Here is a 25,569-nt window from a genome sequence, read left to right on the forward strand (position 1 = left end):
CGGCCGCACTATTCCATGCGGCTACCAGGTCCTCCATCCGGGAGCGGGTCAGGTTTACAGGAAGTGGCCCAAGCTCCGTCTGAATATTAAAAAGAGCAGAATATTTCCCTTAAGAGGGAGGCAGAAATTCATCCCCCCACCTTTGTTAATGGGCTGTTAAGGCCTGAGCCACCTCATCTGCAACACAAACAACATGGTCCTCAGGACATGATAGGATTAGCCCTCTACCCATCTCACCAAATGGCACCTGAGAAGATTACATCAACCAGCAAGGCTCAGCCAAGCCTGGGATACAGCCTCCAAAATTAGCTAAGACCCCCGCCTCCTGGGAGTCTTATACAGGAATAGGAAGCTCCATAGTGGGGCCCAAGAGAGGGTATGAAACTCAGTTTCTCTCAGCATCTCTTCCCTTTTTTCCCCTTCAAGATCTTCAAGACATGTGATCCCCTTTTTCCCCAGAACCTCAAACTATGTGGTCCTTTCCACCATTAAAACCATCTTTCCAAGCAGCCATCATGTTTCCAGTGTCTTTCTCCCCACTTGGAACTGAACCCAGAAGGACATTTCTTCCAACAGCATTTTTTAAAAAAGAAATATGTTGTCAGGTCTCATTGCTGCAGCCTACACAAGTTTCAATATTTTGAAAGCATCTTTAAGATTCAGGGATATCTTCTTTAGGGCAAATGCTACACAGGGCAGACTCCTGTAACACCAAATATACCTATTAGAAAGAAATATATTTTGGACATAGTGAAACCCCAAATTTATTTGTAGCATTAGCTTTTAGAATCAGCTGATTCAAATGACAATATATTTGCCAGCAAATTTTAATTATGAATTCTAGGTTGGGTTTTTAACACACAGCACAGAGGAACGTAGTCCCTGAATGAATATACCAGAGTGTGTGGTTAAAGTACGTAGTAGAAATGCAAGTTTCATGAACCTTTCATATTTTTTCTTCTTGGGCTGCTTGATGTAAACAAATCAATAGTATGGTGTCGATTTCTTACATATTGAATGGTTTTGGTTTTGGGGGATTTTTTCTGTCTGTCTTCATTTAGCTGTGATCTGCCCATTTTGTGATATATGACTATGAATATTTTGGGAAAATATATATAAGAGAATAATACATAACTGAAATAAGAAATGTTAAAACTTTTCTGTTTGCCACTTTGTCATATTTTAACATCTAAATCACACATATTTTATAATTGTTTCAGACACTATTTTAGGATATTATTATCAAGGAAAGAAAAATACTTAAAATGCAACCCAGTGTACATGCAAACTCTATATGCATGCAAATGTATTAAAAATTATGCATTCCAGCAAAACCTTAAGTGAACAACAAGGGAAACTAGGAGATAAATGCTTTTTCAGATCAGGAAGCATGGAAGGATGGGAAAAAATAGCATTTATTTAAATAAAACACACTAAAAAGTACTAATAATCAAACTCTTTTAATATTTTGAAAAGAATAACTTTATTTCTATTACATGCTTTATGCAGCCCTTATTTACATACACTTTGTAGAACTCTATATCCTCTGCCTTTGAATCCAGAATATACTGCTACTGAACTAGACATGCATGAATGGCATTGGAAGGAACACACTATACCCGTGATGGTGAACCTATGGCACACATGCCCGAAGTGGCATGCAGAGCCATGTCACCTGGCACATGCACCATCGCTTATTGTTCCAGGTTTCTGGCGCACATGTACACATGATGATTAGCTGGCCTTTGTGCATGCGGCAGTGACAGAAACTGGAAGAGCTGGTCTTTCATTTTCTGGTGTGAGCATGCACACTGGCCAGCTGATCGGTGAGTGCACATGCACACCAGAAGCCAGAAGACTTGCTGGCTGGCACAAAACCAGAAGTTCGTTTTCCAGCGAGCACATGCCCCCTGAGCAGCTCCTCTTCATGGTTGTGGTCCAGACGAGCGCTCTTGAAGTGCTCCCTTTTTGGTGCCAAAATGGTTCACCATCACTGCACTATGCCAACATTTATTATATTGTATGATGTTCCAGAATGGTTAACATTAAAAAAACAAACTGAATGCAATTCAGCCAAGTCTAGACTCAAGTTACAATAGGATTTGGGGGAGGGGGACTGTTCTATTAAAATAATCAAAATTTAATTATTTCCTAATGTAAATAATTAAAATGCTAACATTCAGTGAAGTATTTTTTCATCAATTTGAACTGTTTTCTATTATATCATCTTTTTCTTTCCTTAACTCCCAGCTAGAAAAAAGTACATTCAAAATTCAATGACTAGTATTTTATTCAGCTTCACATCAAAAATTATAAAATATTAAAAAGGATTAAGAAAAACAGAAAGAGTACATAAAATACAAATAAAGTAAGGCAGAATATGACTTCGGTCAATGGATACTAAAGGAAATAACATTTAAGAAGTCAGTAAGTACTGTATTAATAGTTTTAGTAATAAAATACTGCTAAGAAATATATTTACTAAATGCTAAACTAATGGCTTATTAGCTTATTATAATACATTTCAGCAAATCAATGATATCCCAGTAGATTTCATGACAAATTGCTTGGATTTCATAAAATTAACAACAAAACAGGAAATAAATTTGTTCAATCAGTGATCAGGGTAAGAATGCAATTAAGCACTAGCCAATCAATGACAATGGTTTAAAAAAAACCTCAGATCCTTCAATTCGTTTCTCTGTATCCAGGCAAGTTATTTGTCTGCCAATCTTATTGCTGCTATGTGAAATTTGGCAACATTAGCAATATTACACAACACCTAACAAGAAGAAGGCCATAAAAATAGTTTCGTTTTGTCCTGTTAATGGTATCAGTAAAGGAAAAATTAGTTTTACTGACTACCCTTGTAATCAGAGCAGTGTAGTAGCAAATATTAAATGTCTCAACAATATATTTGCTGCAAGGAGAAGTTCCTTTAAACTTGTGAATTGAATAGTTTGTAGGGTAAGATATTAAACTGAGCTCTAAAATGCTCTTTAGTGAGCAGCAGAAACCAGTACAACTAGATATCTGCTTGATTTCCATCTGGGATATATTATACAAACTCTAAATTGGACTAGAATACATCTAATGTCATTCTGATATTCAGTATTTTAAACCCTTTCTCTAATAATTCTCCTAATCTGAGAATATACCAGGAAGAAAAAGAGTTTTATTTTCTGGTGTGCTATTTCTATTCTAGGAAACACACAAAATACACATCTAAGTGCCTGAAGCAGTGATTGCAAAATTTTACAATGTTGTAAAATCGATTACAATGCTTCACTCATTATAAATCTCTTGAGGCTATATAATCTCAAGAGATTTATAATGAGTGAAGCATTGTAATCGAGCACCTTAGAGCATTTGTACTATAGTTTTAGCGTGGCTTGTATACACTGTCTGTCCTTTGTTTACCAGTAGCAACCTATTGAGATTGGTGATGTTGAGAGACAGTGATTGGTTCAAAATCACTCAATTAGTTCTGTGGTTGAATAAGGAACTAACTCTGGATCAGATTTTGGCATGCTGGGGGAGTCGAAAGAGTCCATGGTCTGCACATTGCCCAGTTTGCCATAAAACTTATTTTGTAATCCACAATATATTTGGATTACACATTAATATAAAACAATACAGACCCCTTTATGTTTTATGGTTTAACACAATATATGAACTCAGTCTGTATTTGAAAATGTTAATATATCCTAAGCCTTTTAAGAAGACTTACCATGAGGTTAAAAAAGGATCAATTTAAAACTGTATATTCTTCCTCTAAAGTACATAATATCAAACACACCTGAAACTTTTAATAACATTCCAATGAAATATTAATGTCGCATTAATTTCAATTAATTCACCATGGCTAAATTAAATTTTGTAAGTACATCTTCAAAAATTTTCTTTGTTGAATATAAAGTGTATGCCTCTTGGGTCAGCTTCTGAATTATTAATGCACATTTTATTTAGAGTTTCAGCCAAGGCTTCAGGTCCACATAGGAAAACACCAACCCTGGAACTGAAGGTATAAAACGAAAAGCAGATATTTAGGTCCCAAATATACTACATAGTATAAGTAGGGATATTGAACAGGAAATTGAACATGGGCATTGTAATCTGCCCAATCTTATGTTTATCAAAATTCTCATAAGGTAAGTTCACCATTTAACACTGGTAACAACATTCTCAGGTTGTGTCAGGTGCAAGGAACCAGAATGACACTGAACAGCAAGTTTATTGCTACTTGCCTAATTATAAGACTCTCTCTAGACTCACTACTGAACAAGTAGATAAGCACTCCAAGATTTGGAGGGGGGGGCTTTGCTTTTCATTGCTTCTTCCCCTTCAGTGATTTCCGGCTAGCCAGTCTTTTACCTCCTTCCCCCACTTCTATAGGAGAAGGACTGGCAAAGTCAGGGGAGGAGTAAAAAGAGGGTCAGCCTCAAATTGTTATGTAACCACAAACTAAGTCCAACTCCCCCTTCAATTACCACTACCTTTATCTAACTATAATCAGGTGCTGAGCTTAGTTGAAAAGATACCTGTGCATAGACTTTTAGCAATAAGTAAGTTAAATTGAACCTTAGTACGTGAATTTGATCTTTCACACCTGTCAACAACAATTGCAGATTCCATCATAGGTTTTGCACAAAGTCCGAAGTAGCAAAAATCAACAGGGACCAGCACTTATTAAACCAATGAAACAAAAGTAATTATATACTAATATAATAAAATTTAATAATTGCTCAAAAAACCTACTTTGGATGTTGGCCTGCAATTGTTTTGAACTCATTTTCCCAATTTGGTCTTCCATATTGAGTTTTCTGCTTCAAGCCTGTAATCACATCTTTCTCCTCATCATGATGCATTGTAAAATGAGTTGCCTAGAAAGTTAAAAGCAAGAAATAGCCTTATTAGCAGATTGTTAGGTAACTTTTTGTAAGAAACTAGAAGATTGTTAGGAAAGTCTTTGTCTTTTCCAGTTATAATTTCTAGCCAGCCCAACCCACATAGGTTGAAATCCAATACAATCTGAATGAAATAGATTGGGAAATATAAGCAGAGTTACTGTATTGATATAAAAAAATAGAGGGGGAGAGAGATTGGTTCCAAATGATAGCCTCCAAATAAACCAATAGTATCCAACAAAGAAAAAGATAACACAAATCCAACAAATATGTACTGTATATGTTGGAGGAAAAACTAAGGAAGGAGCCTCTCAATATTTCCTGATGGCTTGCCCTAATGTGAGTATAGTGTCCTGTTTCTTGAGGCTAAGAATGCATGATGTCATTTTTGATCTAACTATTGCAAACAACCCAATTTTCCTTGCATTGCATCAAAAAACAGTATTGTCTTACTTCTGGTGGAACAAACAGCATTTATCAGTCTTTTGTAGTACTTCATTTAATTGTTGGCAAATGACTCTTTACCACTTGGCTACTGTGCATTGTGGTAGTAATGCCCACTCCCTTTTACCATTTTGTCCTGGTCAATTCTGAAGTTACCATCCCCTGATGGGTTTTGAACCTCTGTGTTTTTTTTCTTTTTCTTTGATGCAGTGAAATCTCTTTTTTTAAATAGGCTCATCAGCACAAATCCAAGACCATTTTTGTTTCTTCTAACAGACTCACAAGTGGGGGGTTGAAATGGTGGACTTTCTTCTTTTTAACTGGGTGAAATTGATAAAAATTCCACTAGAGCTCAAATGACAAGAAGAATGATAAAGCCTGTCCCTTCCTACTCTGATCGATCAGTGGATGCACTCAGAGGTGGTATTCAGCCAGTTCTGACAGGTTCTGGAGAACCGGTAGTGGAAATTTTGAGTAGTTCAGAGAACCGGCAAATAGGCTGGCCTTGCCCCTGCTGCCTCCCAGCTGATATTCTTTTGTTGCCCTGAGTAGAAGAATGGAGCTGGAAAGCAAGTTAGTGGGGTGGGGAGGGAATGGGGATTTTGCAATATCCTTCCCCTGCCATGCCCACAAAGCCACACATTCCCACAAAGCCATGTCACGCCCACAAAACCACACCCACAGAACCGGTAGTAAAAAAATTTGAATCCCACCACTGGATGCACTGGATAGGAAAGTGTTGAATATGAAGGAGTATCATTCAAGGAAGGTTCTCCCAAAAGATCTACCAACATGAAATGGTGCTTATTTTCTGAGATGGATGAGAGGGATAAAATACCAGGGCAGTGCACTAATCAAAGAAACTATTGATAGACAAATATCTGGTTGCCCAATCTGAAGAGCAATTTCTTAAGCTGATTTTATTTCTATCCAACACAGAAAGCAAGCATCTTAAAACTCCTGGTGCAAAAGATCCCTTAGCATGCAATGAATATTTACTGAACTACAGTCATCTTCATGCAGATAATTTTCATTCTACCATATACTACCCCAACAGTAATTTCACAAATAACCTAAATAAATAAATAAATTTAATACATTTATTTATTTTTTTATATTTCTAAACCACTCATCTTCCTCAAAGAGACCATTTAAATCACAACCCCAGGGACTTAATTGCATATAATCAACATGCAGTATGTAGTTTATTTATTTCTAATTTAGATGGTATATGAAGGAAAGAGAAGAAAGTCTATCACCTTGAAAAAAACCATATATTTTTGTATCCTAACATATGTACACACACAAACAAAACACTTGTTTTCACAGATATTATCAGAGTATGAATGTTCATAGACTGGAATAGACATGACAACAGGTCAGCCAATGGAGACTGTTTGGAAACTGAAATACAGTATTTGTTTGTATGGGACCATAAGAAGCAGTTGAAGTCTGAGCATGGCTTTGACTTGCTGAACTATATATAAGAGTTGGTTTGGCCTCTGTAACTTTGCAGCATCTGTACAATATATGAGGCCTCTGTATCTCTCTACTCTGTTAATAACTTGCTTCTGTGTTCCTGATTTTGTATGCTGACCTCTGCTGTATGGTATTGTATATAAAGAAGTTTCTTATGTAATTGAATCCTGCTGAAGTTCATTTGCTTGTGTGCTGGTCAGATCTACTGTACAAACTCTGACAGGTTCTGGGCTCAGGGCACACAGTAAGACTGAATTGTAATTAATTTGAAGGACTGCCTGTGTTATAGTAAAAGAGAACAAGGCAGAGAAAGATTGCAGGATAGCTGTTGAATTCAGGGAGAGCTCTCTGCCTCATTTGAGGCAGAAGAATTATATTATTTTGGCTGCAAAGATGGAGTGTTTCCTGAAGGCTAAGGAACTCTGGGATACTATTGTTAATCCACCCCAGGCACCATTAGTAGCAGCTGACCAGAGGCAGCATGATAAGGCACTGGCCTATTTTGAGTTTAGAAGATGAACAATTTTTGAATGTGGCTGACTTGAAGACTGCAAAGGTTGAGGTTTGGCTGAAATTGAAAAGTGTGCATGTGAGTACATCAGCATGTAATATTGTGCAATTATTGAGAAAATTATACAGAACCTGGCTTGAATCACATGATTCTGTGGAGCAGCATTTGTTGCACATGCAGACTTTATTCATTGAGCTGGATCAGCATGGTATGCAGATTCCTGAATCTCAAAAGGTGCTGTTGGTGTTAAACAGTCTTGATGATATGTGGGATATTGTTTCAGCTGTTTTTGAGTGCAAATCAACCACCAGCACCACCAGCACCACCAGCATCACCAGCATAATCAGCATCACCAGCACCAGCAGGTGAACCAGCACCAGCACTACCAGTGCCAGCATCACCAGCACCAGCAGCACCACCAACACCAGCACAAACACTTCCACCACTTGAAGTCAGAGAAAGCAAGTCCATCCCTTCCACTGAAAGTCTTCCAAAGCTTCCTGACTGCTGGAGTTTGCAGCAATACAGAAACTTCAAGGAGAAGGATGATAGACTGACAGTGCCGGACAACATGTTAGGTTGTGAACATGGGTTCTCATTAGAGAAAGTTGTTCATGTTTCCAGAGAATGGAAAAATTTCCAGATTGAGGCAGCAGGGACAAATAAGGAGAATCAGCAATCATCTCTCAGAAAAAAAATGAAAGAACATTTTCAATCAAAATCACACACCATTTGTAGAGAGAACATTAAACAACTGGAGAAGGATGCTTTAACCAAATCCATAGATAAGTCAACTGGCAAACATTTATCCAGTACTAGCACAATATTTTTTACAGTTTACAATCTGGCACAAAGATGTAAACCATTCTCAGACATTGAAGGGCAGGTTGATTTGCTAACTGCAATTGGAGTAGATCTGGGAGTAGGCTTGAATTCACAGAGATCCGCAGTGAAAGTAGTTGAATTCATTGCAAACGAAATTAAAACCACTGTTTTTGCCAGCATTATTGCAAAGAATCTGAAAGTGTGTTTGATTATTGATGAAGCTTCAATGCTATCAATGAAAGCAGTTGTGATAGTTTTTGTTAAAGTTGAGGATTCAGAATGCCCAACATCCATTTTCGTTGAGCTGCTGGAATTGGAAAACAAGATGCGGAAACCATATGTTCTGCAGCAATGGGAAGCTTACATAAAGTTGGGTTGACCACCGAATATCTGTGGAAGCATTTAATATTCTGCTCCAATGGTACCAGCATTATGCTGTGGAGAAAATCTGGAGTAAGCACCAGAATAGCTAAAGACTTCCCAAACATTGTAATCTAGCATTGCTTGAACCATCACCTCCAACTTGTGCTGGATGACTCCATAAAAGACATCAAACAACTGAACCACTTCAAAATATTCTTTGACAAGATGCACACCACTTTCCATAAATCCTGCAAGAGGCAGATGGAACTTTTCCAAATCTCTGAAGAACTGGGCATTGAAATTGTGAAGATTGGCAGAGTTTTGGGACCAAGATTGACTGCCTGTAGTTTAAGGTCAACCATAGCTGTGTGGCGTGCTTATTCAGCGCTACATCAGTTTTTTTCTGGGCAATGAAAAATTCCCAGGCATGGCTGCCCTTTTTGAAAATTTAATTTTTTTGAGTGATTTGGCCCTCATGATTTATATTCTAAATGAGATTTTTCTTATGTCAAATGCACTGCAGGGGAGAAACACAGATATCATCAAGGCCAAAAAAATGGTATTGAGATCAATTAAAGCATTTGAAATGCTTAGACAGGGAAAGGGCCCAAAAGGTTGATGGAATGATAGCTTCAGAAGCCTTCCAAAACATAAAATTAGTTCAAAATCAACTATTTGTTGCCCTTCCTCATGAACATCTTTTGGCAAGCACCATCACCAATTTGAAGAAAAGGCTGATGGATTGCAAACGTCTAAAAACAGGTAGCCAATTTCCAGACGCAAACAAATTACAATTTCTCACATATTTGGAGCCGGATTACTGGAACATTGAAGATGTAGTCATTCCATGGGCAGAAGCAGAGGAAGGATTGATTGAATTTGGCAAAATGTTTAATTATGAAATTGATTTGAACGACTATAGAGATTTTTTGGAAAATGTACTCAAAGATCCAAAGAACTACAAAATTCCTGACAGTATCAAAAAAGCTAGAGATATTGTCAGGGTAATTGCTGTTAGTTCAGTAAAAGCAGAAAGGGGGTTCTCAAAAATGAACCTTATATGTTCAGAACAAAGAACCCGCCTAACTGTTCCAGCATTATTGGCATGCCTGTTAAAAGATGGGACCCAATTCCTTCAGTCAAAAAGTGGCTTTGAGCACATCATCACACGGCTGATGATCCATGAGTGAAGAGCAAGAGAAGTGCAACTGAGGAGTCTGGAAACAAAAGAACAATCTGGAAACATCTCCAACCACGAAACCAATAACACAAGTAAGTACTTGAGTGAATCTCTTTCATTGTGTTATTCTTATGTAAGATGTAAGTGTATGCAATTAAAGTCTTCCTTTCTGTGTCTCTTCTTTGTGCAGGCCATTCATTGGAGTAAGGTGGTCAGGTGGTGATGTTGAAGACCAGCAGGATAATCATCTTTCCTCTGTAAGTAGCTGTTTTGTTGTTTTGTGTGCTTGTTTCATCCTTATGCAGTGCATGCAATTGGAGAGTTCCTTTCTGTATCTCTTCTTTGTGCAGGCCAGTCATTGGAGCAAGGTGGTCAGGTGGTGGTGTTGAAGACCAGCAGGACAATCTTCTTTCCTCTGTATGTAGCTGTTTTATTGTTTTGTGTACTTATTTTATTCTTATTTAAATAATAAGTGCACAAAATAATACATTTACTTTTTTATAACTTCTTTTTGTAGGTCATTCGTTGGGGCAAAGAATTCAGTGACATCGACTTGGCTTCTCCCACCCATCACATAACTGCCAAGCAACTCCCACCCAGTCACATGACTGCTAAGCCACTCCCACCAGGTTATATGACTGCCAAGTGACTCCAAGCCAGTCACATGACCATCAAGCCACGCCCACAAAATAGGCCACACCCACAGAATAGGTAGCAAATTTTTTTGAAACCCACCACTGATCCAGTCCCGCCGTCCAGATCCCAGTGCATAGGAGATATGTAGTGATTGCCTGCCTTTCTTAAAGATCCAATTGCTCTGATTCAATAGTTACCTGAGATTCATCCCAGCCAGTAAGATAGATGTTGTAGCTGAGAAAATCTGTCTGATCCTTTTCTTGCATTTGAGCCTCCACTGATTGTAAGAGATCAGCAAACCATTCAAAGGCATGGGTATCTCGGCAGAGCCAATAAAAATAGATCTGAGGGAATAAAATTGAACATGTTAATATTAGATCCTCTTTAGTTAAATGACTTCATTCACTTTTTCATTCAGGGTAACAGAAACCTCAACACACTTAGAATTAATACACCCATAGAGGCGCAGCCCTTTATGGAAAAAAATAAAGCACTCCTAGATAAACCAGATGATCCTACAACAGACATACAGGACACGGGAGGGGCCGGAGCCCTGCCGGCAGGGGGAGATGGGGCAATACCGAGAAAACTCAGATTACAAAAATGAATAAGAAAATCTGCTTGACATAAATTGATCAAAATTATTAATTGAACTTATATGCTGATTATATATTACTATTTAGTAATGAATTTTGTGTAAATGTATATTATGAGTATGGAGGGAGGGGGCACCTACCGCACATCGCAACTGCCAAAATTTGTAACCTTTCCACTACCTTTTTCCTTGTTATTTTTCAAAAAAACCAATAAAACTTTGTTTAAAAAAGAAAAGAAAAAAGAAACCTCAACACACACCTGGCAAACATAGCTATCTTCTTCCAGGTTCATCTGTACTAAGCTCATGTTTTTACTTTCAAGATAGTACTAAGCTCATGTTTTAAAAGCCAGTCTAATGCTTTTTCAAAAGAACACTAAACTCTTACTTACAGTGAGCTTGCATACCTGATAAGTGTCAGACATCACTCAGGCAGATGTTCAGTCTCACTAAGCCAAAATAGGAAGTTTCTGTTATCTGGGTCTTGCTGATTTTGTCACCTCTGAAGCAGTGGTGGGATTAAAAAAAATTACTACCAGTTTGGTGGGTGTGGCATTGGCTTGGTGGGCATAGCTTGGTGGGCCTGGCAGGGGAAGGATACTATAAAATCTCAATTCCTTCCCCACTCCCCATTTCCTCCCAATCAGTTGGGACTCATGAGAGAGAGAATAGATGGGGGTGGGGCCAGTGAGAGGTGGTATTTACCTGTTCTCTGAATTACTCAAAATTTCCATTACCGGTTCTCCACAACTGGTCAAAACCTGCTGAATACTACCTCAGCTCTGGAAGAATTGCTGCTTTTCTGTGGCTTCTATCAACAAGGGTATTGTGTGATGATATACTTTTCACTATTCTTTTATTACTATTTCTGACTCACTAGAAATGTCTGTGACTGGCCAATAAGACTCACATGCAGTTTCAATTTGCATGTTATCATTTGTGTAGTATCGTGTTTAAGTCAATTCCCTTGGGAAAGTGTCATTTTCTCTGCTCCATTCCAACTTTAGAGGTTTGTTGTTATTATGCATAGAGTAATAGGAGCCAAGCAAATGCCAATTGCTAACTGCATCAGCAACCAACTAGTCAGTGAGGAATGTCTAATTTTTTCATAGAAAATTTTGTTAGAAAAAGAGAGAAATGCTCTTTTAAAATCAGGAAAAAAATGATATTAGCTGAGGATAAAACAAAAGAAATATAATATGATGCACATATATATGTTCAACTTGGCCATATTAATTGGAAATTGTAAAGTCCAAGACATCTGAAAAAGATGGGGAAGGGTGGGGAAAGTTGGATGTGAAATAGTAGTTTTGTGCATTGACATACTCATGAATGAATCACAGCTGGGCATATATACCTCCCCATTTTTATATATGCTATTGAATGTTAGAAAACAAATGTTGAATGCTCAGGAACAGATTGGGGACATACCTTTTTGAGTCTTAGGTCCATAGCATTATTGCAGTACTTATACCACACAGATTTGAGAATTGATGCAAAAGGGGTAACCCCTATGCCAGCACCAACAAGCATCACTGTTTCATAACTGAACACATCTTCACTAGCAGTACCAAAGGGACCATCTACAGCTATCCTATAATGGGAAGATAAAGTTTTAGATTTTATTGTTTGATTGAAAGTTTATAGTATAATTCATTGTTACTGAGTCATACTGTAGTAATTTACCACCAGGCTGAAACCAACCTTATTCTAGTTAGGGACTATTCCATATTTTGAAGAATTTATTTTAATTGTAATCACAGCCCATAATAAATAAAGCAAAGATAGTAGCAATAATAGGCACCTTGAGTGCAATCGCAAAACTTCTGAACCACCACTTGAACACATTGGCAATGACAAAATCATTTTCAGTCAGATGCAAAAGGCAGCTTTATTTGGAACAGCTTATATCCTGCAATGAAACCTTTAAGATCATCAAACAATGAGATATATCTACCCCAGGCAGCTTTACTGCAACAGCTTACACCCACAATTAATTAATTAATTAATTCAACAATATCTGCCTATCCCAGGTCCTTGATAGGTAGATAAAAGTGCCAAATCCAGTCTAAACATCTGGCTAATTGTGCGACAAGCCATACAAATAATTGTAATGCACTCTAGTTTGAGCTCCCAGTCCTGATAAACTCACAACTCACTTTGTGTCATAGAATATCTGATCTTTCATTATACAATTAAGCCATTTAAGATTTTTTCCATTTTGATAGTAGTGAATAGCACTGAGAGGGTCCAAACTTAATTTTATCATTGACACTTTAGAACAAGATATTTCATAGAAAATATAATTACTAATATGATGAATACATACTTAGGAAGTTTCCAAGCTTCTTGGAGTTGTTCTTTGTCACAGCCACAAGCTTTAAACAAACCTTCTGTCCAGTCCCCTACAACACGTATATGAATGCTGAAATAATCTTCTTCAGGGGCAGAAGTCAGTGTGAAAGGATGCCATTCCAGTACAGATACTTCAGGACATTTGACAAAAATGTACTGTCCAACTTCCATCTTGAAGCCTTTCTTTTTCATCCGGAGCTCAAAGGTTTGGAAAGGATGTGTGACAACCTGATACAAGAAATAAAATTCTCAGAATGCCAGAGGAAATCAGTTTGTCCTAAGTTAACACAAGTTTGATAAAGGAAACAACAAAAGGTAGTCCAATATTTATTTAGAATTTGAATTTCATTCAAATTTGAATATTTTGAATATTTTGAACTGTTAAATATATTAATGCTGGAAAGAGAGTTGCAAATGAATATGTTAAATACTTTGATGATTAATTTGGAAATTTCTTCCCAGCATTGGGTCTCATTATTGTAGGTATCTATGTCTGTAGGTAACATTGATGCTAAGGCAACCACAAAATGACTAACATTTTGAGTAGCATAAGACATGTAAGACACCTTTATGACTCTTTCCCAGAGGTGGGCTGCATATACTTTTTTTTTTGGAAACATTTTTTTTATTATTTTAATTGAACAAAAACACATAAAAATCATTCTTTATTACATCTTGTAGAAAGCATGTCGACTGGTTACAAATAAATTTTGTGCGTTACTACCACAATCATTCTTTATACATCCTTCATATTTTGGATTTACATTTTAAATCGAAATTTTTTATGTATTTTGCCATCAATGTACCATCATTCTCATTTAGCTATAATTATTTAAACATGCTGAAATCATTTGTATTTAAAGACACAACCACCTACTGGCATTCTTTAGCTATTCCTATTAACCTCCAATAATTACCCTTTTATAGCATAAATATCATTAAACATTATCCATTAACATTTCCTTATTATTATTGTAGTTGTTTAAAGAAAAAAAAAGAAAAAAAAAAACCATTTATATCACATCTCCTCTCCTCCGACCCAAGAAAAATTACATCTTGAGATCACTTCTGGTCACTGAAGGCGACGGACGTTGTTGTCCACTGTTTGTCTCTCTGGTGGGCTCCTTTTAAGAGCGCGGGGGGTCTCGGAGGGACCACCTGTCGCAGGGCTGCTTGCTGGAACCCCCCGGATTCGGCGGCAGCTGGCAGGGGTGTTTCCAGCCTCACCCCAGGAGCTGAGGAGTGAGGGGGGGCATTTGGCTGTCTGCCCTTTCCCTGAATGGGCTCCGGGAGGAAGGAGTTAATTAAGGAGGAGTGGCTGGAATGCGGGTGGCGAGAGATCCGTCCTAATCTCTTTAATTATTGTTAATGGATAATCAGCAGACTATTGTAAATTCGTGTTCAATCTATTTGAAGCTGGAAGATTAGAGGGTTTTTTTTCTTTCTCTTTACCTCCCTCGGATAAAGTGGCATTTGAATTATCTCTCTCTATATCGGAATGGAGAGAGAATAAAGGCTGACTTGTCACCTGTATTAACTATGTGAGAAAGATTTATATCACAACTGCAAGAGGTGATTGCTGAGCTGTTTTCTTAAAGGAAAAAAAAACTTTATGGAAATCTTTGTTCTTCTCCCTGTGAAAGGAGGAGCCAAGATGGCTCCCCTCCTTCTTTGTTTTTGTACTTACAAATGAAGTCTGCCTTTTGAAACTACCTTTGAAAAAAATCTCTGGCATTGTATTATTACCCCCCCCCCTTGAAGCACCCCTGGACCTCTCCTGTTATGTGGTCTTCCTGGATTTTGATTATTAGATTTTCCCCTTTCTGGTGTGCCTCCGTGCCTTGGAACTGTGATGGAGAACTAACTTTTCACTTTTGGATTTGCCTGCCTCCTTGGATCGGCACAGCTGCGCACTCCACTGACGCCATTTCTTTTGTAAAAGATTTATACCATCTCTGAACTCAGATAAATGGGGCCCAAAAAACCATCAATGGGCAAGTCATTCTTGGCTCCCACTTCTGCCACCTCCAGCCCAAGTATGCATCAGACGAAAATTACTTCATTGTTACAACAAGAAGGGACTGGAGAGAGCTCAAAAGACTTACCTGTCACCCAAATGTTTCAGGAAATTATGAGGGGTCAAAATGAGTTGAAAAAAGAGGTGACAGACCTCAAAGAAGAACTCAGAGGTGTACAACACCATATAACAGAAAACAAACAAAGAACTAGTGTGTTGGAGGAGGGGGCGGCTGGGTTGGGGGTGGAGGTTAAGGCAGTCCGGAAGGGGAATTTAGAATTGGAAAATTTTATGGAAAAGATAGAACTCGAAAGAATGTCCTTTTTTCTCAGATTCCAGAACCTACCAGAGACAGAAAATGAAGATCTTAAGAATATTATGAGTACAATTTTAGCAGAATATATTAAGAGAGACAAAGAACAGTTGTGGTGGGATATGGATCTGGTTTACAGGATTAATTCAGCATATGCTAGAAGACATAATGTTCCAAGGGAGGTACATGTTAAATTTCTTAGGAGGACCACAAGGGATGAGGTGCTAGGGGGCCAAAGGGGGGGACCACTAAAATATAAAGACAAAGAAATTACCATTCTTAAGCAAATTCCGAAAAAAATAAGAGAAAAAAGGAGGAAGTACTCCTCCTTATCAAAGAAATTATATAAAAAAGGAGTTTGGTTTAGATGGTTATTGCCAGAGGAAATGTTGATTTTTTTGGGAGGGAAACAGAATTAGAATTAATACAGTGGGGGAGGCAGAAGCCTTAATTAAAAAACACAGTTCTCTCCTGGAGGACGAAAATATAGGAGGTAGTGAAAAAGGTACCGCCTTCTCGCTGCTCCGGTGGGCTCCCCTGAAGTCTAGGGGAGCACAGGGTGCCTTGGAGGGGCACCCTGCCATAGGGGTGGCTTGCTGGGATCCCCTGGAATGGCGGTGGCCATGGGGGGGTGTCTCCAGCTTTGCCCCAGGAGCTGGGGAGCGTAGGGAGCATGCGGAATGCCACTGTGCACTTCTCCGAATGCAGCCTGGAAAGAAATAATTAATTGGAACGAAACAGCTGAAGAGTGGTGAGCCGAGGGGTCTCCCCAGGTCTTTTACTATTCTTACACTTTTGACTGTTTTGCAGTTTTCCTGTTTTGTTTGTTTCAACTTCTGGAGGAGCTTAGATTGGAGGGGGGGAAATTCCACCCCCCTTGGAAAAGCGGCACTTGAAAAATCTCTCCCTTTTATGGGGGAGAGAGAAAGTTTGAAAACTACTTTTCAAACTTTAATTTTTTTTTCTTGGCTACAATTGAGAGAGAAAGGATGGCTGAACTGATTCTTCTCTAAACTATTTATGGGAACTTTGACTTTGTTGTTTCCTGACCACCTGTACTGGCTGAGCCAATATGGCAACTTCCTCCTTCTTCTTTGTCTTTATGAATGAGACTCCTCCCTTGGAAAACTTTATGTCTTTCAACTAATTTTCACCCCAGAGACTTCCAGGAGCCTCTTCAAGTATGTTATTCCCCTGGATTTGGAATATTTTGACCCACCTACTTGCTCTAGTTTTCTACTAGAGGACTTATTCTCCTTTGGACTTGTTTGTTTGGTGATCCCTACCGGCTGTGCTCTCCCACAGACGCCATCTCTTTGTACAGAATAATAACTATCTCTGAGCCTCATGATGGGTAACGCCTGGTAAGGCCTCCTCATCCCCAACATCTTCCATGTCCAGCCCCGCACACCAGTCACAATTGGGATCTTTTCTACAACCTAAAGCCTCTGAAGAGAGTGCAAAGGACTTGTCTACTCAACAGATGCTTCAAATCATCTTAAAGGGACAGGATGAAATTAAAAAACAACTGCAGGACTTAAATGAACAGCTCAGAGAGACGAACCAGCAAACCACATGGAATGAACAGAGGATAGGTGTGCTGGAGGAGGGGGAGGTTGGGATGAGAGACAAGATGAAGACAATCCAAAGGAGGAATGCAGAATTTGGGAATCAGATGTTAAAAATGGAATTTGAAAGGATGTCTTTTTTTCTTAGGTTCCAAAACTTGCCAGAAGTTGAGAACGAAGATCTTAAGGAGATTATGACCACAATACTAGCAGAATATATTAATAGAGATAAACAACAGCTTTGGTAGGATATTGATCTGATCTATAGGGTTAATTCAGCCTAGGCAAGAACACACAATGTTCCAAGGGAAGTTCATGTCAAATTTCTTAGAAAAACTACAAGAGATGAGGTTCTAGGAGCTCAAAGGGGAGGACCATTAAAATATAAAGATAAACAGATCCCAAAGAAAGTAAGAGATAACAGAAGGAAATATTCCTTCTTAGTAAAAAGATTATATAATAATGGGGTTTGTTTCAGATGGCTGTTTCCAGAAGGCATGTTGATTTTTTGGGAGGGCAGCAGAATTAGAATCAACACAGTAGTGGAAGCAGAGGCTTTCACTAAAAAACACAGTGCTCTCTTAGGTGGAATGGGGGATGTTATACAAGAAACAAAGGAGGGAGGGGCTGAGGCTCAGCCGGTGGACAGGAGGGAGGACGCAACAGCTAGAAAACTTAGATCACAAAAGTGATTTGGAACACTATTGCAATTGTTGCTACAATGTACTTTCAGGGAAGTGATACAAAACAAATCATTGAAACATACTGATGATTTTGTGTTAAACTTAAAACTGCTAATACTTATGTAAATGTTGATATTTTTCTATCTTTGTTTGTAAAAATTGCAAGACCTGGGGGGGGGCTTCTCCCCCCCTGCTGATGTAGCTGTCAAAATGTTTTCTAACCCTATAACCCCTTTTCCTTGTAAAATTTTTAAAACTAATAAAAATTTGAACAATAAAAAAAAGGCTCAGGTCACAAAAATAAATGCATTTGAAATATTATTGTGATTGTTGATATACTAGAAAGTGACAAAAAAAGAGATGATTGAACACATGGTTGATATAATGTAGAACAAGATTCTGTTTTTGCTTATCTTTTATATGTTGTCTTTAACATTGTAAAAATTGTGAGATTTGGAGGGATTTCTACCACTAGCACGGGAGCTGCCAAAATTTTCTGTGTACCTTTTTACCTTTCCCCATAAATGTTTAAAAACCAATAAAATTCTTTTTTTAAAAAAAGAAAAATTACATCTTTATAATAAAATCTAAACAAAAAATTGTTAGTAAAGTTTATAAGTACCCAAGAAAAATTACATCTTTATAACAAAATCTAAGCAAAAATGTATTAGTAAAATTGATAAATCTTTTTCCCAGGTCTTGATTTACAATATATATCCAATTGTTTTTACTAATTAAGATTATTATTTCATTATTATTATCATAATGAGTTATTAATTAACGAATAAACATTTTAAAGAAAACATTCTAAAAGTGTCTACAAAATCCTACTTATTAATCACCAAAGGTTAGCTAAATTTTGAATTATCAACCTTCATTATCAACCTGTGTCTTTCCAGTAAGAAGATAATCTTATCTCTTTAGCCAGTTGTTGCGTCAATTCTCTTATGAACTTCTTTATAAAGTTTTTAAAAACGTCTCTCCACACTTTTTTGCTTGAAAGATCTCTCATATAGTCTCATTGCCCTTGAAATGGTATTAAAATTAACATATCTTTGATTATCAAATGTCTTTCTAAAACTGTTTCTCTTCTTAATTCCATCATCAAGTCCATATCTTGACAGGAGGGGTAGAGCTCCAAATCATCAAGTATATAATAATAATCGGGTTCATTTTTCCATGTTCCCTTCTTTCCACTTTCACTCATAGGTGCTCCATTATTAGGTTCATCTGTTATCTTATCTTTATCTTCTGTGTCTTCACTCTCTTGTTTAATTTTTGAGGCTCCAGTGCCTTCATCTTTTATTGTGCCAAACAATAGCCTATCCAATTTCTTATCAAATCTCTCAAATCCTTCCAATATATTTAAAATTCCATCCAAAAAAATCCTGGTAACTTAGGATTTCTTCTTCTGTATATAAATACATATTTCCCAGAAAAGAAGAAAAAGTTTAAAATCCACTGCCACTCTCGCCTTCAATATCTCTTTCATATATGAAAATATTTTTGTTTTAGATTTGCTTAAACATAAGATTCTTTGAATTTTTCAAAAAAGTGAGGGTTCTATCTTTTCTTTTCTTTCCTTCCCTTGTCCAAAATATTCCACAAAGACACCTGCAAGGGAACAGTCCATGTCCTTGAGTCGTTATCAGTCTCTATAGATAAGCTGCAAACCCTCTAGTTATCACGTCAACAGAATCCAAGAAAATAGAGCAAAGGATACATTGTTTCAAAAAAACCCAAGTTCTGGCTTCTGAATGGCAGATTCAACTTTCTCTTATTCGTATCAAACTTAAGGAAAACAAAAATATCTATGTGTCTTTAATAAAATTTAATAAACAGTAAGAGGAAGGATTATTAAAGTAAAAAAAAAAAGTTTTAAATCAACCAAAAAATAAAGTAGCAAGAAATAGGAGAAAAAAATCAATTCATTCACTTAAAGGAGAAACAGGAAGCATTCCAATCACTTCAATCCACAAAAGGTTGTTACATAGAAAAAGAGAAAAAAAAACTTTCTAAGGCAGTCCAATAAAGATAAATTTCACCGCTTTATTCTTTTGCTTAAGTGACTAATTTATCTTTTAAAAAAATTCTTTGGGCAATCATTCTCAAAGAAAAAAATCTCACCAACTGGACTCATTTTCACTGCCTTCTTCTGGAGCCGTCTCCAACTTTGTCAGCCTAGGGGCTGTCTGTTTACTGCTGGCTTGAAGAACTTCCCTTGGGTCGATCAGGGACTTTGCGGTGTCCCTGAGACCAGCAAGGATTTGTCTCCCTGTCACCGTCTCTTCGGGACCGTTTAGGTCCATACGGACCATGCAGCAGGTAAAAGAATCAACGGCGGTCTCGGACTTTCAAGACCGCACGTTGTATCGTCGCGACATCTGGCTCTCCACCCGGGCTGCATATACTTTTAACTAGTTTGCCGAAAATGTGTGAGACCTGCTTCACATACGTAGGCTACATACACGTGCCTTCTGCACTTGTGCGCAACACCTAAAATAGGGCTTTTTCTATGGGGGCAGCTTCTTGCACACCTGCTAGGTCAGCCACAGTTAGTAGAATGGGAGAGGCATGCAAATCAGCTTGGCTGTGGGGCAGGGCGGGGCGGGAGAGCTGGAAAGTGAGATATCTAGGACCAGATAGTGTCCGGGTAGGTCAGCGGGATCAACCAGTGCTCAGAACTACCGGTTTGGGTAAACCAGTCCGAACTGGCAGCAGCCCACCACTGCTCTTACCTTTGTAATAACCACTTTTTGCTGTGAGCGCCAAAACCTCACCAGTCTCTCGCAAATATACAGAATCATAGGGCCAATGATCCATTTCCATGTCTGCCAAGAGAATGAGTAAAAGGAGAATGAAGAATTGTTTAACTTTTCTTAATAAATATTCACACATGACACTATTCAAGTTCATCCAACATGGTTCAACTGAAACAATGATTTTCAAATCACAGTGGCTGTGTATACATGTTAAACTAAAATTAATCACTTTATGATTTAGCACGGGATGTGAACTCACTCTCTTAAATAGAAAGACAGCTGCTTTGTATATACCAGAATTTGTTTCAGTTGTGAAATCAGACATTAGCCTCTTGTATAGACAAGAAGTTTGCTGTTTGCAAAAGCTTACAGTTATTGGTTAATAGGAAGTTGCATCTTTTACAAATCTTTAATTTCAGAAGTCTTTTGCTGTTAAGAGAGATGTTGTCCTTTGTCTGAAACTACTCTTGGTCTGATTGAACCCTCAACTGTTTTCTCTAACTTTCCTTTCTTTCAGCAAACTGTAACATTAACATTAAAAATTCAGCAGTCTTTACAGTTGTGTAGTTTTTTTAATAAGGAAGCAAGAGATCATACCATGGGAGGATTTCCAGCAAACTGTGGTTTAGGACATGAAGATATTTCCCCCCAGACTGCGTAATTTTTGGCACAAACGTCTGGTTTATGCTTCATACAGCTCTCAGGGGTCTGCCTACGTACAATTCGTCTGCAAATAACAACAAGCATTAGGAGCAATAATACTGATCCATTGTAAAAACATCCACTAATCCAATTACATATATCTTCAAGTTCAGTGTTAAAAAGCAAAACGTTATGGAAAAAGTCCATTCATATTAGCTGTTTCAGGAGTTCATATTCCATTATTTTGAATTATAACGACATCAGCCCTAGACTGCATGATCAGTTGGGAACTATAGCCTAAAGCATGGGCTCCAAAAACTTATGGGCACTAGGGACTGGCTCTGTGAAGAAAGGTTTTTCTGTGGACTGTGGTTTCGCATGTTACCTGCATCTCGTGGATGCAGCTTTGCCTTTTTGCACAACCCAGTTTCTGGCATTCCCCAGACTGGTACCAGTCCATGGACCAGGGGTTGGGGACCCTTGGTCTAAAGACATCAGCAGAGGTGGTATTCAGCTGGTTCAGGTGAACCAGCAGGGGAAATTTTAACTTGTTCGCCAAACCAGCAAATACTACCTCTGGCTGGCTCCGCCCCCACCTGCCTGATTGCCTGGTCACTGCTCTCCCCCCACCCCGCCCCATCCAGTCACTCTTCACCTTCCCAGCAGCATAGCACACTCTGTGTGGCACTCACTTGTGCATGCACATAATCTCTGCTCTGTGGCTGTTGCCTACCTAAGCTGCCTTCCCATGCAATGCCTGCACCCCAGCTGAGCTGCCTCCTCCTGCTTACAGGTAAGCCTGCCAGTCATGCTATCCCCCTGTCCACAGTTCTGGCTGTGCCCCCCCCCCATCCCCAGGCTCACGTAGCTGGCAAAGCCACCAACGCAGTTCCATTCCAGTCCATTCTGGCTGTAGCCTATTTTGCTTCCCCCCCCCATCCCTGGCTCACCTGGCTGGCGAAGCTGCCTTGGTTCTATCCCAGGCAGGACTAGTTAACTAACCCACCATCCCCCCAGCTTCCAGCTTACCTTCACAAGCAACTTCCGAATCTCGAGCACTGTGCTGCAACAGACACTCTCGCTCTCCCAGCAAGAGAGTGGTGGAGAGAAAACAAGTCACCAAGGAACACATGGAGTGGCTCCATGTGCTCTCTGGGTCAGCAGCTGCTTTTTCTTTCCACTACTCCCTTACTGGGAGAGTGAGAGTTTCTTTTGCAGCACAGCACTTTGGGTCCTGTAAATCCCTTCTGGAAAGCCAGGCAGAAAGAAGCAGCTACTTACAGGCCCCAAAGCGCTGTGTTGCAAAAGACGCTCTCCCTCTCTCAGCAAGAGCAGAGGTGGAGAGAAGAAGCAGCCATTGACCCGGAGAGCACATGTAGTCGCTCCATGTGTTCTCCATCAACTTGTTTTCTTTCCACCATTCTCTTGATGGAAGAGCGAGAACATCTTTCGCAGCATAGTGCTTTGAGTCCCATAGGGAAAGCGCTGCGCCAGAGAGAAGCAGCATTCAACCTGGCTGCTTCTCCCTGAAGTAGCAGAAAAAGAATATCTGGGAGTAAGTAAGGATATATGGAACCAGTCTTGAGAAAGAAATAATTTATTCAGGTGAGTGCTAGATAAGGTCTGAAATGCACGAAATCTAGAATTTTGGTTTGAATCTTCAATTATTCTCCCACTGTATCTTTCTGCTAAATAGGTTTGGAATTTTGGTGCCAGGATGCTGGTTTCTTAATAGGTCCAACTTGGTACAGGAAACTTATGGGTTTGACATGGGAGGGAGACAATCTGATATCATATTTTGGGACACATACAGCTACTGACTACTGAGCTCACTGTCAGGGTCCAGTTCTGTTGCATATCTATGTGATAATGGTGCTATTCAGTTCCTTCAGTACAGATGGTACAGTAATCTAAATTCTGTGACATTTTACAATAGGTTAAGTATAATGTGTAGATTTGACTTCATCAGCTGTCTACAGATTAAAGTAAGACTTGACAGGTAAATCTGTCTTGATTTTTTTAAATTGTCTGATTATAATCCTTTCTGTATGAACCTGGGAACAGTTCCTATTTAATAATGATGAACTTGTTTGGAAGACAGGGTGACAAGCTGTAGTTTTAATTCTTATTTCAAACATTCCAGGAGATGAACTGGCGACATCTGTTGTTGTTTTTTTGCATAGCTTCAGCAAAGTATCCCTCTTCCCCTTTCAGGAGCCATAAGACCAAATGCTCCCATTAACCTGTTTCTTGGAATAATGCAAAGCTGGCAAATAAACCTGATTATTATTCTATTCCAGAAGAAAATAGAAATAATTTACATTTATATGCCAGCATATTCTTCTTTGTTGCCCCTTAAGACCTGAGAAATGATTTATAAGGAAACAAAAATGCTAGCACAGATGTTTTACATCTTGAGCCTGATGGGCCATTCTATGAACATGTGCCAGCACACTGGTAGTCTTGAAATGATACATGTGCCAGAAGCATCCTTATTGTTGCAACAAAAGCCAGTGGGAATCCTGATGGTTAGGAAAATGTTTTGGCAATGTTTCGACAGAGTGTTTCAGTGTGGCTTATATATAGAAAGGAAAATGAAAATAGCTAGTTCCATTAATTAGTTTCCTTACTTAAATTCCTAACACCCAAAAATGGTTTTACTGAAGAAGAGTAGACAGCTTTAGATACATTTTTTTCCTTTAAGTAAATTGAAATAATGAACTGACCCAAGGAACAAAAGTTTACTATAAAAAGAGCCTTTATTGTATCCCATTGGAAGGTAGAGGCTACCAAGAAAAAAAAACAAAGAGGAGTTTATGCCAGGAGAAATGAGAATTAATATACTGATAAGGACAATCTGTTTATAAGATCAACATTTTAGCTGCTGTAGTTTCACAGCAGCAGAAATAAAAGTTAGATTTTAGTACTGATGCTTCAGATTTATAAAGTCTCCAAAACAAGGGAATTTGCTTAAAGTGAGTGTGTGAGGGGGGAAGACGGAGATGGAGATGGAGGGTCTTCGGGATGCATTTTGGAGAAGTATCAGGAGAAATGCCAAAAGGGCAATCATTTTGGGATTAAATTCCAAATGATATTGGGGCTTCAGGGTAAAGAGACATGAAGAACTTTTAACTGCATATTTTTAAAAATCTTATTAAAATGAATGTCTAGAGGCAGCTCTTTAACTCTTAGCTATTTAGCTCAGAAATAACAGAATAACAGAGATGAAAGGGACTTTGGAGATCTTCTAATCCAACCGCCTGCTCAGGCAGGAAAACTAAGGATGCCAAAATCTGAGTAGAGGTCCTGGGAAAGGTGTCAGAATAACAGAATAACACTTAGAAGGGATCTTGTGGGGGGGAACACTATACCATTTCAGAGAAATGGCTGCCCAGTCTTTTCTTTAAAACTTCCAGTGATTGAGCACCCAGGACTTCTGGAGAAAAGCAGTTCCACTGATTAATTGTTCTCACTGTCAAAAAGTTTCTCCTTAGTTTTAGGTTGCTTCTCTTAGTTCAGCTTCCATCCATTGATTCCCGTTTTGCCTTCTGCTTCTTTGGAAAATACATTGCCCCCCACTTCTTTGTGACAGCCCCTTAAAAGCCTGCAACACTCTTGGGCAAAGCATGTGAGCCATTTACTCCTTTCAATGGTCCGTAAAGTACATTTATTGTATGTAGATAATAAAGTCAAAAAAAGATGAACAACATTTTTACAGAACTATACATACATTGAGGCTGGGTGTGACAAGGAATGGCTGGGAGGGGAGGGGCCAGGCGAGGCAACCCTTGATGTGAGTGACATTGAGTTGACCACGCCCATCCATTCACACACACACCCAGCCCTGCCCATCCAGTCATATGACCACCAAGCCCCACCCACAGAACCGGTGGTAAAAGAATTTGAATCCCACCACTCGACATCAGGTTAAAAATGATTCTATTACAGACTTCAGTCATTTATTGTTTTGATAGATTGTCCTAAGAAAGCCCTTTTGATACTGTCTCTAGACAGTTCTTGAATGTGATATCTGAATAAGTGCAATTACTTACCCAAATCCATGGATGACAAGACCAGCAAAAAAGATAACAAAGAGATGATGAGTAAACCAGAATACTTCAAAGTACGATCTGCGAATGGTTTTTGTGGATGATGTGATAATTAATATCAGACACAATGTAATGATAACACCACTGAGGCCAGCCAAAGTTGTAAATGCCACATAGAGGCCACCGATAGGGTTCTGGAAAGAAAAAATCATGCTGATATAATCATACCAAACAAATTCA

The 25,569-nt window shown here is 38.6% G+C and overlaps 1 protein-coding gene across 1 annotated transcript in view; it reads right to left on the minus strand.

The window, feature by feature from the left end:
* Positions 1 to 1,458: 1,458 nt before the first annotated feature.
* CYBB (cytochrome b-245 beta chain) overlaps positions 1,459 to 25,569 on the minus strand; it is a 42,834-nt gene continuing 18,723 nt past the window's right edge. Inside the window, exons 6-13 of the mRNA XM_081950239.1 lie at positions 25,333 to 25,523; positions 21,236 to 21,365; positions 20,615 to 20,707; positions 13,270 to 13,523; positions 12,372 to 12,534; positions 10,543 to 10,689; positions 4,759 to 4,883; positions 1,459 to 4,018 (exon numbers count right to left, since the gene is read on the minus strand). Of these exons, the coding sequence (XP_081806365.1) occupies positions 3,892 to 4,018; positions 4,759 to 4,883; positions 10,543 to 10,689; positions 12,372 to 12,534; positions 13,270 to 13,523; positions 20,615 to 20,707; positions 21,236 to 21,365; positions 25,333 to 25,523 (1,230 nt within the window). The 3' untranslated portion in view covers positions 1,459 to 3,891. The remainder of the gene's footprint in view (positions 4,019 to 4,758; positions 4,884 to 10,542; positions 10,690 to 12,371; positions 12,535 to 13,269; positions 13,524 to 20,614; positions 20,708 to 21,235; positions 21,366 to 25,332; positions 25,524 to 25,569) is intronic.

The sequence above is a fragment of the Natrix helvetica genome, assembly GCF_964273705.1.
Source record: "Natrix helvetica genome assembly, chromosome: 4".
In the NCBI taxonomy this organism is placed as follows: domain Eukaryota; kingdom Metazoa; phylum Chordata; class Lepidosauria; order Squamata; family Natricidae; genus Natrix; species Natrix helvetica.